This window comes from Aquila chrysaetos, chromosome 2 (genome assembly GCF_900496995.4).
Source record: "Aquila chrysaetos chrysaetos chromosome 2, bAquChr1.4, whole genome shotgun sequence".
NCBI lineage: Eukaryota > Metazoa > Chordata > Aves > Accipitriformes > Accipitridae > Aquila > Aquila chrysaetos.
In genome coordinates, this window is record NC_044005.1 from 60,428,371 (window position 1) to 60,446,010 (window position 17,640).

Consider the following 17,640-nt stretch of genomic DNA (forward strand, 5'->3'; position numbering starts at 1 on the left):
CCCTAATGAATCCGATTATCTATATTAAGGAATCTACGTGATCCAGTTTAGCACATGACATTTTCTGTGTCCAGTGGTCCAGACATTAAAATCTGAAGCTTCCATCCATGCTGCTGTCACTGCAGCACTTACCTCTACAGCCTGCACTACCAGACCTGTTTTTCTCTCCAGCATTTTCTCCTAACCTCTACCACAGCAAAATCAAATTTAGATACTAGGTTGTAGCTGATATTTAATGCTGAAAACCCTTTTCTTCTCTTTCTTGTGCAGAGCAGACATAAGATTTGTAGCTACAAGCCAGGTTGGGGGAGGGCAGTGAGGAAAGAGGGAGGGGACTCTACTGAAATAGGAGACCCGGGAGGAATTCTGGTGGGGTCATCCAGGATGTTCTTTGGCACTATGGAGTATTAAATGCTACAGCTGCACTCCTCCTTGTTCCTGGCAAACACTGCCTCCATCCTGCCCCTTCTGAGCCATTAAGACTGATGTCACCATGCCCAAATTATCCACTGAGACTCTTCATATACATCCTGCCACCCTGTCCTGCTCGCCAGGACAGAGTGGGTTAAATTTGATCTGGAAAAAAACTAAAGGGTATTTTTACCTTACGCAGGTCAAACCAGAAGCTGGTTTCATTGATGTGCAGAGGAGCTTTCCATCCTAGCTGGAAGCTGGTATTTCTGGGAACTATGTTGACAGGTGCAGGTGGAGTCTAAAGATTTTGCAGTAACAGGGACACTTTCAGAACACTGGTTTTCATCAGGATGAAAAGCAAGAACCTAGTAAGGAAATGGATGAACTGTACAGTACCAGACCAGTGGGAAAGGTGCCTTTAGCAACTCCAAGTGTTTGGAAGACTAGCTGCTTTCAAAGAAGACAATATTCAGGCAATACAGTTATAGGTGTAGAAAGGTTTTGAGCCTCACAGCTGCAGTGTTACACATCTTTGGGCTGGAACTTCATGGCCTAGAGTCCCCTTCCTCAGAGACTCTTAGTTTCTCGTTTCATCTTTCTATCAAGACTCTTCTCTTTCTAGACCTTTCTTAAATGCCACATGCTCTTACACAGGCATGCAGATGTCACATCACATACTAGGCAGTGTTTTAGAATCACAAAAACACAAGGTGAGGAGGTGCCCTAGCACAGCACCTTCCACTAAGCCACAATCAAATATGACTTATGTTGGGGTATGCATACTTACATACATACGTATAGGTATACAGGTATGTGTGTATATAAGTATTCCCCATTATATCATCCAAATCATTAACAAAAGCACAAAATCAAATTAAGACTAGAACAGATCCCCTCCAGCCATCAGCTGAATGTCCTCCCAGACCATGTATGAACTGTGAAAACCACTCTCTGACTGTATTTGTGATGCACCCAGTGCGCGTTCTGCAGACAAGGTTTACTTGGGTGCTTTTGAAAATAATAGAAACATAGAATCATAGAATGGTTTGGGTTGGAAGGGACCTTAAAGGTCATCTAGTTCCAACCCCCCCTGCCATGGGCAGGGACACCTTCCACTAGACCAGGTTGCTCAAAGCCCCATCCAGCCTGGCCTTGAACACTGCCAGGGATGGGGCATCCACAGCCTCTCTGGGCAACCTGTTCCAGTGCCTCACCACTCTCACAGTGAAAAACTTCTTCCTTACATCTGATCTAAATCGATCCTCTCTCAGTGTAAAGCCATTACACCTTGTCCTATCACTACGTGCCCTTGTAAAAAGTCCCTCCCTACCTTTAGGTACTGGAAGGCTGCTATAAGGTCTCCCCGGAGCCTTCTCTTCTCCAGGCTGAACAATCCCAACTCTCTCAGCCTGTCGTTATAGGAGAGGTGCTCCAGCCCTCTGATCATCTTCATGGCCCTCCTCTGGATCCACTCAAACAAGTCCATGTCATTCTTATGCTGGGGGCCCCAGAGCTGAACGCAGTACTACAGGTGGGGTCTCATGAGAGTGGAGTAGAGGGGGAGAATCACCTCCCTTGACTTGCTGGTCACACTTTGTTTGATGCAGGCCAGGATACAGTTGGCTTTCTAGGCTGCAAACGCACATTGCTGGGTCATGTTGAGCTTCTCATCAACCAACACCCCCAACTCCTTCTCCACAGGGCTGCTCTCAGTCCATTCTTTGCCCACCCTGTATTTGTGCTTGGGATTGCCCTGACCCATGTGCAGGACCTTGCACTTGGCCTTGTTGAACTTCATGAGGTTCACATGGGCCCACCTCTCGAGCCTGTCAAAGTCCCTCCGGATGGCATCCCTTCCCTCCAGCGTGTCAACCACACCACACAGCTTGGTGTTGTCAGCAAACTTGCTGAGGGTGCACTCAATCCCATTGTCCATGTCACCGACAAAGATGTTAAATAGCGCCAGTCCCAATACCAACCCCTGAGGAACACCACTCATCACTGCTCTCCACCTGGACATCAAGCCATTGACCACAACGCTTTCAGTGTGACCATCCAGCCAATTCCTTATTCACCGAGTGGGCCATCTGTCAAATCCATGTCTCTCTAATTTAGAGATAAGGATGTCATGTGGGACAGTGTCAAATGATTTACACAACTCCAGGTAGATGACGTCCATTGCTCTTCCCTTATCCACCAACACTGTAACCCTGTCGCAGAAGGCCACCAAATTTGTCAGGCAGGATTTGCCCTTAGTGAAGCCATGTTGGCTGTCACCAACCACCTCCTTATTTTCCATGTGCCTTAGCAGAATTTCCAGGAGAATCTCCTCCATGATCTTGTCAGGCACAGAAGTGAGACTGGCTTGTCTGTAATACCCCCAGTCTTCCTTTTTTCCCTTTTTAAAAATGGGGTTTATTTTTCCCCCTTTCCAGTCAGTGGGAACTTCACCGGACTGCTACAACTTCTCAAATATGATGGATAGTGGCTTACCCACTTCATCCGCCAGTTTCCTCAGGACCTGCAGATGCATCTCATCAGGTTTCATGGGCTTATGCACCTTCAGGTTCCGTAGATTGTTTTGAACCCGATCTTCTCCTATAGTGGGGAGTTATTTGTTCTCCCAGTCCCTGCCTTTGCCTTCTGCAACTTGGACGGTGTGGCTGGAGTACTTGCCAGTGAAGACTGAGGAAAAAGAGTCGTTGGGTACCCCAGCCTTCTCCATGTACCAGGTAACCAGGTCTCCCACTTCCTTCCGGAGAGGGCCTGCATTTTCCCTAGTATTCCTTTCATCACCAACATACCTACGGAAGCTTTTCCTGTTGCCCTTGACATCCCTGGCCAGATTTAATTCTATCAGGGCTTTAGCTTCCCTAACCTGATCCCTGGCTGCTCGGACAATTTCTCTGTATTCCTCCCAGGCTACCTGTCCTGGCTTCCACCCTCTGTAGGCTTCCTTTTTGTGTTTGAGTTTGTCCAGGAGCTCCTTGTTCATCCATGCAGGCCTCCTGGCATTTTTGCCTGACTTCCTCTTCGCTGGGATGCATTGATCCTGAGCTTGGAGGAGGTGATCCTTGAATATTAACCAGACTTCTTGGGCCCGTCTTCCCTCCAGGGCTTTATCCCCTTGTACTCTACCAAGCAGACCCCCACTAGAGTGTCACCTCTCCCTGCCTTCCCTTTAATCCTGACCCATAAGCTCTCAGTCTGCTCATCCATCCCCAGGTGCAGCTCCATGCACTCCAGCTTGTCACTGACACAGAGGGTGACACCCCCTCCTTATCTCCCCTGCCTGTCCTTCCTAAAGAGCCTGTATCCTTCCACTCCAACACTCCCGTCATAGGAGCCATCCCACCACGTCTCAGTGACGCCAATAAGATCATAGCCCTGCAGGCATGCACACGTCTCTAACTCCTCTTGTTTATTCTCCATGCTACATACCTTTGCACAGAGGCATTTAGGTTGGGCTCCCGATGAAGCTGACTTACTGGCTGGAGTGGCTGGAATTCCTTTGTGCTGCTCTTCCAGTGCTCTCCTGCTGACCTGTGATCCCTCTGCAGGCACTGGGCATCTTTTGCTGGCACTGGCATCAAACTGGTAGGAGTGGGATGGATTGAGATGCTGGCTCCTGGCGGGTCTCCTGCCACTCTGGTGAGAGCCCTGCTGTCCAGATACATCATTTACTGTTTTCCTTTTAACTCTTCATCTTTAAAGGGAGAAGCAGTATGTTTTGTTGTTACAAATCTACATTGGACATTTTTATTCCTCTGTTATCGTCTAGGTGCTTGTATACCAACTGTTTACCATTTTGTTCTAATATAGTCCCGATCATAGCTATATATGTCCTAATACAGTCCTAGTAAAACTGTATATGTCCTTAAAATAACTTCAGGTACTGAAGTTACACTATATATATATAAAATATATACATAAAATATATATTATATATATAAAAATATATTTTTAATATATAAAAAACAATTTCCTTTTTGAAGCTAAGTATGACCTCTTTTTGCTATTTCTACGGGACTTACCCTCTTCCAAAAGTTACAGAAGATAATTGTGAACATTCACAGACTGTTTTTAACCATCTCCTTATGTAGTTTAAGGCCATCAGATGCTGCTGACTTAAATACATACAACCTACATAAATAGTCTTTAACCTGTTGCACTACTGTTGGCTTCATGCAGTTGTGTCTAGTCACAGGTCTCCTGTTCCTAAAAACTAAACAAAAAAAGCACTAAATACTGCAACTTGTTATTCCTTTTGTTGTCTTCTTCAGCATACTAACAGAGCCTTCCCAACTGCCTTTTTAGTCCTTGCTACTTTGAATTCCTTTGGCTCCTCCACCTTCTTGATCTCACTTCCATGTGAAGTTACTCTTTTCTGCTCATTCCTACAGCAATGACACACATGCTCAGGCAGGTAATACTGACATTACTTCAGGATGGTGCTCCCTCTGCCCTGGCTGTCCAAAAAGTCTTGCTGCCTGAGTCTGACAGCAGGGGTGGCAGGGGGGCTGATGTGTTTGCCCCTCAATTCTCACCGTTCACAGCCCAGCATAACTACACAAGCCACCAAAGTTTTTGCGTGATGCTGACATAGGGTCCACGTGAACTCCAGCAGCTGGTGGATGGATATCCTATTCTGCTGCTTCTGCTAGCTATCATGGGGCTGGCCTGTTCTTACATTTCCTGCTTCTACAAATTTCCTGTTTCAATATGGTAGTTGAAAAACCTCTGTCTGTGACTTGCCTGGACAGCGGAAGAAACTACTTCTTCTATTGTACTGACAGCATCATATTTCAATGAAATCCAAAATCAGCGGGTTTGCAACCACCCTTCAATATTCTCGTCTACAGAAATTTTCTTCAAAGGCTACCAAATAGCCAAGCACCTACTTGCATTTTTAAGTCAGTTAGTCCTCTGCATTTGTTAAAGGGTCAACTTTGATATATCGTTCTTGTTGTGAACTTTGCATGCATATTTTATAATATACTTCTATTTAAAATGTGACTGCTGCAAGACAGAATCAGTCAACTATTAATTGAGTGATCACCTATATCTCTATGGATATATCAGATACTTTTTGGAATTTTTTTTTCCTAAATGTAAAGTTGTTTATTAAAGGAAAAGCAGCAATTGGCAAAATGCCTGAGGCTACTCTTGATATAATATATAGAGGTTTCCCTTTTATGAAAGTTTCTGGTATGTTGCTTTCCTGAGAAAAGCCTTTATCTTTTGGCCATGACCCATTCACACTCACATAGCCCTGCTTATTACACTTCACCTAGTCCTTCACAAGCAGCTCACAGTTCCAGGCATCCTCCTTTGAGAACAGGGGATACCTGTCATTTGACCCTCTCTTAGCATGTTGCATCAAGTATTGAGGCAATAACAGCAGGATTGCAGCAGAAACTCCTATTTACTCTTGAGATCTGTGATGTGCTCCCCAAATAGAAAAGATCTGAGCTCTAAGGATTTAATCCGAACAACCCATGTAGGAATAAACTGTGATGTTTAATTTTCCTTAAGACTGAAGGACTGAGAGAAGTCTGCAAAGTTTTGAACTCATATTTTCAAAAACACACATATAGCTTTACAGAAGAGCAGTCTAAAGATTTGCAGGTTAGTGAACAAATAGGTAAAACTGCTTGTAATTATACCTTGAATAAATTGTTTGTTCCGGATTGGAGCCCACTGACAGACCACGCAAGCATCCCATTTGGAAATTCACTTTTTTGCAAGGGTGTCGCTGGGATAGGAGGTAATAAATTGACAGAGATTTGATAGTGGATGGATTCTAGAGGTCCATTTGGCTTCAAAGTTCACTCCAAGGTATGTTGATGGTGGTGTCAGACAAAACCACTGTCTTAATGGAATCAACTCCCTCTGGTACTGAAACAGAAAGAAAAATTAATCTCCTTTTAGGTACAGATCTCACTAGAGGTTGGTTTGTTTTTTTGTTTTATTTTTAGAGAAGTCAAGAAATGTCACTGAGGAAAGAAAAAAGTTATAAGCATATGAATATGATCCATTTACAGGACTGACACTCTACACATGTAAAACTCATATTCTTGTAGTCAGTGAGCTGCAGACAAGTTCAAAATATTTTGAGGGACTTTTTTAGTATCTCCTTGGCTATCCTACCATGCAAGCAGACAAAAAAACCCCAGCTGCTGTCCTACACCTCTACATTTATAGTCATATCACTGAATTCCTGCTCTCTTAGTTTTCTAATCAGGGTCTCAGATGTGAGTTTAATATGATGCTTACTTGGACATGCACAAAAAAAGTATACCCATGTACTATTCCAATTGGAAAGTCTTTTCCTGAACAGAAAAGTCTGAAGAAAGAAAACCCGAAACTAAGCATTTATTGCCAATTATTACAATTTTACTCAGTAATACATGGTCTGGCTGAGATGTGTAAGCAAGAAACTGGGTTGCTGGTCTGATGCCCATGCCAGCCGGTTACTCAGTAATTGTTCTGGAAAAATCAACCCTTCCTTTGAAGCTTTGGGATCACAGACTTTGAAATGGTATATGGCATGCCCCAACGCTGCATTAAAAATTCTTTTTTCCTGTTGAACTGTCCAGATAGGTAAAGAGTTAAGAAGTCATTATACTATCTATGTTCCCAACATATCAGAATGATGGCTACATATACTATAATTTATGCCCTAGTAGCAAGACTGCAGATTATTTAAATGAAATGTGCAGCAGCTAGACTAGTAAAGACGACAAATTTCTCATTTCACTAGCTAAAACATATGTGGAGTAAGAGTGACACTCTGTGGCAAGAACAATGCACTAATTTTTCCAAGTTGTCTTCCTTTTTTTTCATTCCCTCTAGCTCACTATTTGTTCCAAAGTACAGATTAATCCAAGCTTCTTTCATTTTGTTATAGAATGGAGGGAAAGACAGAGGGAATTCACACAGCTTCAGAGGTGTGAAATAGTGTACACACTTCAAGAGGCTCTAGCAGCATCTGATTACAATTTAAACTAGCAGTTACATTCATGAAATTGAGAACATAAGTGCCAGGACACATATACATTACGTTTACAGCTGGTTGGAAATTTTTCAACAAATTGTGAAAAGCTCTGAATGTTGATACAAATACATATTAAAAATGCTCAGGGTTTGGGGGCTGGTGTGTTTTTTTGGTTGTTTTGGGGTTTTTTTTTGTCTAGGACTTTATTTTTATCCCGATGTTCTGTTTTGCCCCAACTAGAGAAGCCCGTTCTGAGTTTCACGTTTCATTTCAACTTGAGACTGAAAAATTCCATTTCAGTGGAGCAACCCAGTCTCCCATTTCATATGCTACCTTTAAGTTTCGCCACTGAAAGGGTGTACATTGCTGCAGGATGGCTCAGTTTACCAGACAAAGAAGCAACGGTGTGAATTCTTGCCACATCCCAATAGTATTCAATCGTATCCAATCAGTATGTCGTACAAATTTTACAATATAGATGTGGATTCCCATGCAAAGAATTGAAACCTACTGATCATAGGCCAGCTTTTCTTATTTTTTGCCATAGACTCCTTAAGAATATGCTCATAATATTCAGAAATCCACATAGGATGAGAGCCTTTCTTCTTGATGCTGCAGATGCTAAGAGATCTAAGTGTTAAGAGAAAAAAAAAAAAATAGCATGGTTGGATGAGAACTTCCAAAGTATAGCATGTCTGGACCCCAAAAGAAGAGTGTCAGAGTGCCTGCACCTCTTATTTCACTTTCATTTGAAAGACAGAGACAGGTTCATCTTAAACAGAGGTTTTCTTAAGGGGAAAAATGTGACTGCTCTCAGGACAAAAAGCAAGAAATGATCTGTGTGCAAGAGGAGCCACTGGCAGCTCACAGGTGATGCTCTCCTGTAGACAATGGCAGCAAAAAGAGAGGTTACTTGTATAAAAGTAGAACTACATCCAGAAATTTCTGAGATTTATACAATGCAAAGAGCTGCATGACGAGTGGGGAATTTTATTGTTGTAATTGTGGTGAAGGGACGAGGGGTGGATTGTGTGTAAATTGCTCACCTTTTGTCGGTTTTGTGATGATATTATTCTGATTTCGGTGTGGGAATTCTTTTTGTTGATGTGAGTGAAGATTTTGTGTGATGAATGTAGATTTTAATGATAGTTCTTAAAAATGTGATTCACAGAGGCGAGGGGTGGAATGTATTGGTTTTGCTGGCAAGGTTTTGGTAGCGGGGGGGGGTTACAGGGGTGGCTTCTGTAAGAAGTTGCTGGAAGTTTCCCCTGTGTTCGAGAGAGAGCCAATACCAGCCGGCTCTAAGATGGACCTGCCGCCGGCCAAGGCCGAGCCAATCAGCGATAGTGGTAACGCCTCTGTGATAACATTTTTAAGAAGGAAAAAAGTTGGGACAGGCAGATTCGGCAGCTGGAGAGAGGAGTGAGAACATGTAAGAGAAACAACTCTGCGGACACCAAGGTCAGTGAAGAAGGAGGGGGAGGAGATGCTCCAGGCGCCGGAGCAGAGATTCCCCTGCAGCCCGTGGTGATGAAGACCATGGTGAGGCAGGCTGTCCCCCTGCAGCCCAGGGAGGTCCACGGGGGAGCAGATCTCCACCTGTAGCCCGTGGAGGACCCCACGCCGGAGCAGGTGGGTTTTCCCGAAGGAGGCTGTGACCCCGTGGGAACCCTGCGCTGGAGCAGGTTCCTGGCAGGACCTGCGGATCTGTGGAGAGAGGAGCCCACGGAGCAGGTTTTCTGGCAGGACTTGTGACCCCGTGGGGGACCCACGCTGGAGCAGTGTGCTCCTGAAGGACTGCACACCGTGGAAAGGACCCATGCTGGAGCAGTTCGTGAAGAACTGCAGCCCGTGGGAAGGGCCCACGTTGGAGAAGTTCGTGGAGGACTGTCTCCCGTGGGTGGGACCCCACGTTGGAGCAGGGAAGAGTGTGATGAGTCCTCCCCCTGAGGAGGATGAAGCGGCAGAAAACAACGTGTGATGAACTGACCGTAAACCCCATCCCCGTTCCCCCTGTGCCGCTGGGGGGGGGTTGGTAGAGAAGCCGGGAGTGAAGTTGTGCCCGGGAAGAAGGGAGGGGTGGAGGGAAGGTGTTCTGAGATTTGGTTTTTTTCTCATTACCCTACTCTGGTTGATTTGTAATAAAGTGAGTTAATTTCCCCAAGTTGAGTCTGTTTTGCCCGTGACGGTAAGTGATGAGTGATCTCTCCTGTCCTTATCTCGACCCACAAGCTCTTTGTTATATTTTCTCTCCCCTGTCCAGCTGAGGAGGGGGAGTGATAGAACGGCTTTGGTGGGCACCTGGCAACCAGCCAGGGTCAACCCATCACACTCATATACTATAAAAATCCTTTTTGGTCCTTAACAGTTGATGATTTCATGAAAATCATGTTTAAAATACGCTTTAAAAAGTTATTAGTAATATATGCCTTATCTTAAGAAAGGATATGACAAGAGATGATACAGTTAGATTAGCTTTACCCAACTGTATGTTCAAGGCTTTTAGAGATATTATCTTGAGCTCAAGATCAACAACAAATATTTGAGTTTCATTCCTGGTGTTTTCAGGGCAACAAAGAGATGTCTTACAATCCAGTCAACTGTGATGGCTGTGGCATTGTGAAGATATGCTTCTGTGAAAAACTTAAGAAAAAAATAAAAACATTACTAAAACTGCTTGAAAGCAGAAATTTCCCACCTGGTGTTAGGATATTATGAAATCAGATTTGGTTCTGAAATAATTTCTACTTGGTAAGTAGAAGTCAAAGTATAAAGAGATGCCATAGAACGAAGATTCCAATATTTTTATACAAATGAAAACTATTGTTTCACAAATATCAATTGTTGCTTCCATATTCTTGAAATTAGAATGAAATCAAATTAAATTAAATTACACTTGATACAAAAAAAAAAAATTTCTGTTATTTAATAGTGTGAATTTTAAACTAAATGTCTGTTGAAATATCTTATCAAAAAAGCAGATGTCAGTAAAACCATACATGTTTAATAGGACAACTTTACCAATGGCATACTCTGGCCTATTCTAATAGCTATTGATGACAAAAAAATTGAAATCCAAATTTTATTATATTATACATATTTTTATTGTACTGCTAGAATGGAAAATTATCCAGCTAATCTCTTTCATATTAAGTCTCATAGGAACTGACAGTCATTAAGAAAACTGTGGCTTTCCAGTTCTGTTTTCCCCACTGTATTTTGCCATTAAATGTGCTTTGTTCACCATGCTGCTTTTTCTTCTGTGTCAAATATGCGGGTTTGACTTCTTAAAAAACATAATTAGCCCCAAAATAATGACAATAATGGCCACGTATTTTCCTAGATTCTCACAAGCAAGGGAATGACCAAAGGAATACCTGAAACTTTGAAGTAGTCTGTATATTCAGAAGAAAAAGAGAATCTTCTATGATATAGTACACTTTGTTATCATTAGCAGTATAACAGATGTCCTTTACATTTGTCTTTGCTGAAAGTTCCTATATGGTATGATTATCGTCTATGTCAGTAAGAAACAACTTGTTGGCAGAAACATTTATAAGAGTTGGGACAGGGAAAAGATCTGGAAGGGAAAGGGCACAGCAGAATTTACAAAAAATATTTTAGACAATAGCAGTCATTCATAAGGAAAGTAAGTACAAGATAAAAATAAATGATGGTCCTGCATAAATTATATTTGGTCGTATGTGACAGCAAATAAATAAAATAATGAGATGCCTTCTTGTCATCACATGCAAACTCCTGAGATTTTTTCAATGGCACTGTGGATGCTTACCTCACAAATGTAAGCCTAGTAAAAACAGATTTGCTCACTTAATAGCCTATAATTCCTAGCAGATCTCTAACTCTCCTGGTCACCTTTCACAGCCCAATTAGAACTATTCTATGATCTCTAGCAGTATGCAGATTACACATCAAAACCTGCTGTTCCATACTACCCTGGGGTTGCCTAGAAAAGTTAATTTAGCATAGTTTTGAGGAAAGGCTTGAAATTCTTGAAATTTAATCTAATGATAAGAAATGTGTTAATCATTTCATGTCAGAAGCTGTAACTATTTCCTCTGTGGTGTCTACTGTAGGGTGGAACACGTCACACAAAGTGTCAGAGGCTATTTATCAGATTACCAAATTCCTGTACTGTCGATTTCACCAGCTATTACACACAAACCATGAGACGGCACCTAAGTCATCCATACCTAATGAATTCCTCTCTGCTATATTAGACAAAGGTCCTGGACCCACAGAGGTGAAGGCTTGCACCTGTGGGACAGGAGATTGTTACATATGTTAAGTAGCAGCATAAATGACTGCATTTGAGAGCCTGTAGAGTCACAGTTAATGACAAAACCAGAACCAGATCCCCTGGCTGCTCAGCTAGGAACGTATGCACGTGCTCTGTTTGACCTGCGGCTGTGCTGTCAGTTCAAAGTCTACAGTCAGGGTTGGACCATAGCTATGAAGAGAATTTTAAGCAGTGGCCCAGAGAGTGACAATTCATGCTGCATCTATCAATTAGAGCTCATAGGACACCAGTCAGCCTTGTCTCCTTCCCCAGGCTGCAGCAACTCCTGTTGTTGGTTGATGTTGCCACCAATACGGTGTTCTCCCCCATCAGTACCTGGTCTGTTACATGCTCTCGTGTTTTTTAACTTGTCTTTCAAGCACACGTTCTGTGTGTTCCAAACCTTTTATCACAACGAAAACATGACCTCTTTACAAGTTTTAATACAGAAGTCTCTTTTTATGGAAGCCATTTGAGTCTGTGCATTTCTCCAGCAGTGGAACTTCTCTTGATCTGTGGGTCTGTTTTAATGGCCTGTCACCCTCCACCAGCTCAGTCAAATCTGTGTTTAACACGCAGCTTTTAGCAGTGGCTTTGGGAAACCTCTAGGAAAGTTTCTTTTGGGCTTTACCAAACCTGTATAATATTGCAGCATTGTTTTCCACCTTACTTAGTGAACAATACAATCCGTAGAAAGGTTAAGCCAGGTATCCAAGGGTGAGTCAGTGAATCAGCAGTTCCACGAGGCGAAACCAAAAGTTCTCGCCCCAAGCCCAATACCATCTCCTAGGTAAACGCATCAGGCTGCACTGATAACATCTACCATCTAGCATGAGATAAGCTCAGTAGTTTTTCATACCTGAAACCTTACTGTGAGGTTGGGAAGCACATCCCTGAGAGAAAAGAGCATCAGGGTGGATTTAACATTGCTCACGTTCCACTCCGTGAAAATGTCAGCAGTGCCACTGTGACTCAGTAGTTGATAGTAAACCGTGAAATGCGTTAATACTTCATTGTCCCTTTCAGGTCTGTCCCACCTGAACTCCACAAGGACTTTCTTACCACTTTCATGTAGGTTATTTTGTAACACATATATTCTAGGGTTTGTAGGGGCTGAAGGAACCATGTTAAAAAAAAAAAAAAAAAAGATTAAAAAAACAGAGCAAAGTACTCCTATTAAAACAAACACTCTGCCTCGCAGTTAACTCTTTTAGTTTTGAGCCTGAGCTTTGCAAGCCCAATGCTGACATAGACAGATAGCAATTGGTGAGGTGTAAATTACAGAAGAATATCTAAGACTTCATGGTAATTCCTTTCTGTTTTTCATTGGTGTGTAGCTATCTGATTTTAACTTGTTTAGCAAAAAAAGAGGTGTATAAACAGAGACAAATGCACTCCTGCACTCAGACTGAGACATATCTATTTAGCCAAGTCCTGTAGCTAACAATGGAGCTGCAAGAATTTTCACAACATAGAGCGTACTCTATCCCCTCTCCTATCCACTTCAAAATCTACTGCAGGTCATAAGCTTTCTCAGCACTCCAGTCACTCAACGCTATATTTTAGCAGACTCAACTTTGACCTGCATGAGAGCAAAAATAAACACTGAAGTAAAAAGTGTATAACATTTATTAAAAATTTAATAAGCGGTTCAGACATGAAATGCAGCCTTTGATGGTCATTGTAATGGATCTCAATTTGTCTTTCTTGCTCATAGTCATAGGCAGTGAGCAAGACAAATGGGTAGAGAGAGAAAGAAAAGGAAGGAAGGAAGGAAGGAAGGAAGGAAGGAAGGAGATAGGAAGGCAGGGACACAGAGCGGCATGTACAGGCACAGAGAGGAAAAGAACGCCAGGGAACAGGCCAGAGAAATTGTGGAGAAATAAGAGACGGATGCAGATCAGGACAAAGAGATAGAAAAGGAAAAAAAAGCGATGGGCTGCAGGACAGAGACAGAGGATGACAAAAAAGAGAGAGAGAGACCAAGACACAAGAATAGAGAGGAGACGTACAGGGGAGGAAAAAACTGAAAAATTTGCAGCACTGTGGGAAAGAGAAGGGGCCAGGGGAGGGACCGGGAGGGACCAGGATGCACAAGAAGGGCGCCAGGGCCCCGAGGGCACCAGGACTCACCACAGCTCTTGGGGCTGCTGGGAGAATTCGACAGTTCAGATGCTTCTTTCTCCATCTCTCCTCCCCTCCTCTTCTGTAACTCGGGCCGCTTGGCTGTCCTCCACCTAAGAGGACACGTGGGTGTCTTACAGCTCTGGCGAGACGAGGCTTCGCAGACACATAGCCTTGCTCGCTCACGCACGACGCGGCCGTACGGCGCTGCTGGCGACATCCATACAACAGTGGACACTGGCGGCCTGACCTGCTGCCGAAGACGAAGAGGGACCCTTCCTCACCCGGAGAGGCAGGCTGTCTCTCTTACCTGCAGCAGAAGGCACCTGCCGGCCGGGTGGCCTTCAAGTTCTTCTTCTTCGCCTTTCGGTGGCCTCTCCGGCTTCAGCCGCGGCAGCTCCCGTCCCTTTTGGTCCCCGCGCCGCCAGGAGAGCCAGGCCAACGGCATCCCCGGGGGAGGAACGGACAACCCCGTCCTCGGCGCGGCCTCTGGGCGAGAGAAGGGAGCGGCAGCCACCCTCATTACCACAGCAGGCCCCGGGCCGGCCCCCCTCTTTCCCCGCACGGCTGATAACGGCACCCGCGGTAAGGCAGCGCGTCGCCGGGCCGCCTTGCTGCCTTTACGACGGGGCTGGGGGGTGACCTGGGGGAGCCCCCTTCCCCTCCTCCCTTCTGTCAGCTCCCGGGGAACTCCCTGGGGCTGCCCTGGCCCGGCTCGCCTCCAGCAGACCCGAAGCCTGCTGCAGCGGGCGGCTTGAAGTTTCCCGTCCCAACAGCCCCCCCGGGGGGGGGGGGGGGGGGGGCAGCGGGCAGGAGGCACCCCCGCACCCGCCGAAGGGGCTCGTTCGCCGCACCGGTGGTCCTGGCCCTCACCCACCACCGGGAATCGCGCCCGGCACACGGCCGTGCTGCAGCAGCAGAGGCGGCCGCGCTGCTGCGCACCTGCGCGGTGCCGGCGCTGCAGTTCCGCGCTTCGGCCACGAAGCGGCAGCGGCGGCAAGCGAGCACCAGGCGGGCGGCACCGGCGCTGCGGTCCCGCGCTTTGCGCGCCCAGCGGCCGCGGCCTTTCCTCACCGGGCGGCAGCAGCGAGCGCGACGGCATCGCACCGCCGTTACCGGCGGACGGCAGCCTGGAGCGCCGCACCGCGCATGCGCGCCCCCCCGCCGAGCGGCAGTACCGACTGGTGGTCGGCGAGCGGCAGCACCCCCTCAACGATCCTTTTCTGAGCATGGGGGTGAGCAATGGCTGACACCTCAGCCCGGTTTGGACCAGCCAACGGCGGTCACTACCCCCTGGGGGTACAGGGCTTGCGTTTCCCTGCCCTTTTCCCGCTCGCAGCCCGGGCGGTGACCTTCATTGCCTCCGTACCAAAAAGCATCGAGGCGGCTGGACCGTTTCCGTCCTTTGCATTTGACTGCTTTAGAAGTCTGGGGGTTGCTCCGGTCCCTCCCGCCACCCCCCCATAACTTAGGGAGGAGGAGCAGCGGAGGGAGCCTGCAGAACAGGTCGGGGTTTGCCCCCCCGGGATTGCTGTATGGCTCTGCCTGTGGCGTCAGGGTTGTGGGAGCGGCGGCAGCGAGCCAACAGATGCTGGCAAGAGATTTAAAAAAATAAAGCAGCGCAGATGACATCCCGAAGGCAGGCCAGAAGAGACCGAAAGCCGCTTTGCGCCAGAGTGGCAGCTCTGTTCGGCAGGAAACAGCACGTCCGAGCAGACCAGGTGCAAGTGGCTGATCTGCAAATGAGCGATACGCTGGTTAGCCTTGGGCTTCGTTGTGGTGTTTGCACCTTTCCTCACCTCTGTGCTATCAATAATCTGCTCTCCTAACCCTGCATACACACAAGGCTTCCTGCGCAGGCCTTGTCACTTCGATAAGAGACGCTGCATGGTGTTACTTACCACCCTGCCCTCCAGCCTGCAAAGTAATTAGACGTGAAGCAGGGAAGGCAAAGGGGCACGTTGGTATATTAGATGTCCTTAGCAGATGACCGTAGAGCCCTGGAGGTTCCATCTTTGCTCTGGACGGGAGCGTAGCTCTGTGCCGCTCCCGCCAGCAAGCGTCACAGCTGCACTTCGCTGCCTGCGACGCGCAGTACTTAGTAGGCTGGATGGGCCGTTGTGTCAATGAGTCAGGTGGGCAGCTCAGTTCCTTTGGCTGCCTAGTTCGCCTCCTTAAAACAAACACTTCAACACTCGGTTTCTTTAATTCAGACCCCTCTAAATCTCCTGGCCTGCCAGCCATTTTCAGCTAGCAACATAGCTGAAATACAGCGCTGGTAGAAATCTAGCTGTCATCTCGCTCCGATGGCAAAAGGCTTTTGTAACTTGAACCCCTCATTGTTTTGGCGTCAAGACCGCAAGGCAAGAAATACGCCTCTGCTTGAACAAGCAAGACACCTGCCAAACAGCTGTGCGCAGTGATACGTGGCTGCCTGTGACCGACACCTTTTTCTGCTAAAACCAGAGCATCGTTCCCTTGTGAAGAGGCACTGTCTACACAGGGCCAAGCTGACAACCTGAGGAGTCACAGGCTGTAGCAGTTTCTGCAGCAAACGTACGTTTCCAGCCGAGCTGGGCAGAGTAAGAGGCAAGAGACATGGGGGGGGGACGGGACACATATATGTTGTTATCATTGAAACACGGCTGACTGTAGAGATCAAAGAAACATTTCATTCGTTTGTATTTAGTGAGTTGTATTCTCAGCTCTACTCCAGAGCAGGTCAGTGCCAGACAGTGCAGCCAAGTGCAAACAGGCTGGGAAAGAAGTAGACACCAAATAAAACATGCTTGTTTTTCCTTGGCGAATTTTTAACTGTATGCCACCCTGCTGCAGAGTACAGGTCATGACGGAGTTGATGGCAAGAAGCAGATTTTGCGGAGAGCTAGAAAGAAGAAATCTCCATGGCCTGGCAGTCTGTGATACTGTTTTTATACACTCATACGAAAAGGAAAGGAATAAGTATGCAAAACAGCATTGAAGACTAAGGTTGTTTTCTTTCATTACAGAACTCTCTACACCAAATGTTGTTACTATGTGTGCATACAGCCACACACAGGCATCCTCCTTTATTTAACAAAGCTCCTTACAAGACAAAGCTCTGCTAACTTAAAAGAGTTTCATCCCAGTAAGTATTCCTGGATTAGGCCGCATTAACAATCAAATTTTCAGTGCAATTTTATGAAGTTAATTATAAAACAGTAGACTAAATCATATTATCACTCAGAGAAAGACAAACTATAGAGAAGTTTATAGTGTCTAGTAAACGCATGACTGAGGCCCTTTCATACTCTCGCAAATAAATAATAACATAATACATATTTTTTGCTTATTCTGCAAATTAAATCATTCACCTGCATAACACCATCTCTTGTATGGAAACTAAATTTTCCAAGATGACTGTCGATTTCTTGGATGCTCAATGTTAAGCTAGATGGAATATATCTGCAATGAAAGCAAAATTACCTATAAACATGGAGTATGACAGAGAAAGAAGCCAAACTGAGGATGAAAGGAGAATAGTGATATATTTAGAAATATTTTCAGTTCTTTCCCCCTTTAAATTTAGAAGAGAAAATGGAATTGGCCACTCTAGGCCCTAATTTAGTGATCTTAGGATGTTGCTTTAATTTTTAGAAGTAGTTTTGTAAGAAAAGGAATACATCCCATCATGTTTTGTAATTGACATTACAATGACTCATTAGCTCCTCCTAGATGAGCTTAGTCTGCTTGTTCAGTTTAATCATGTCTTGTTTCAAGTATTGATTCCTAATGTGTTTTTTTTGTGCTGCTGTACTGTCTTCTG

General features: G+C 45.3%; 1 protein-coding gene and 1 pseudogene across 1 annotated transcript in view; both read right to left on the reverse strand.

Moving 5' to 3' along the window:
* The window catches only part of LOC115334067, a 42,745-nt pseudogene extending 27,808 nt beyond the window's left edge, over positions 1-14,937 (reverse strand).
* A 2,017-nt stretch (positions 14,938-16,954) lies between these two features.
* Positions 16,955-17,640, reverse strand: part of LOC115334074 — a 30,697-nt gene continuing 30,011 nt past the window's right edge. The window contains 1 exon segment of the mRNA XM_029997845.2: positions 16,955-17,279. Within this exon segment, the coding sequence (XP_029853705.2) occupies positions 17,120-17,279 (160 nt within the window). The 3' untranslated portion in view covers positions 16,955-17,119.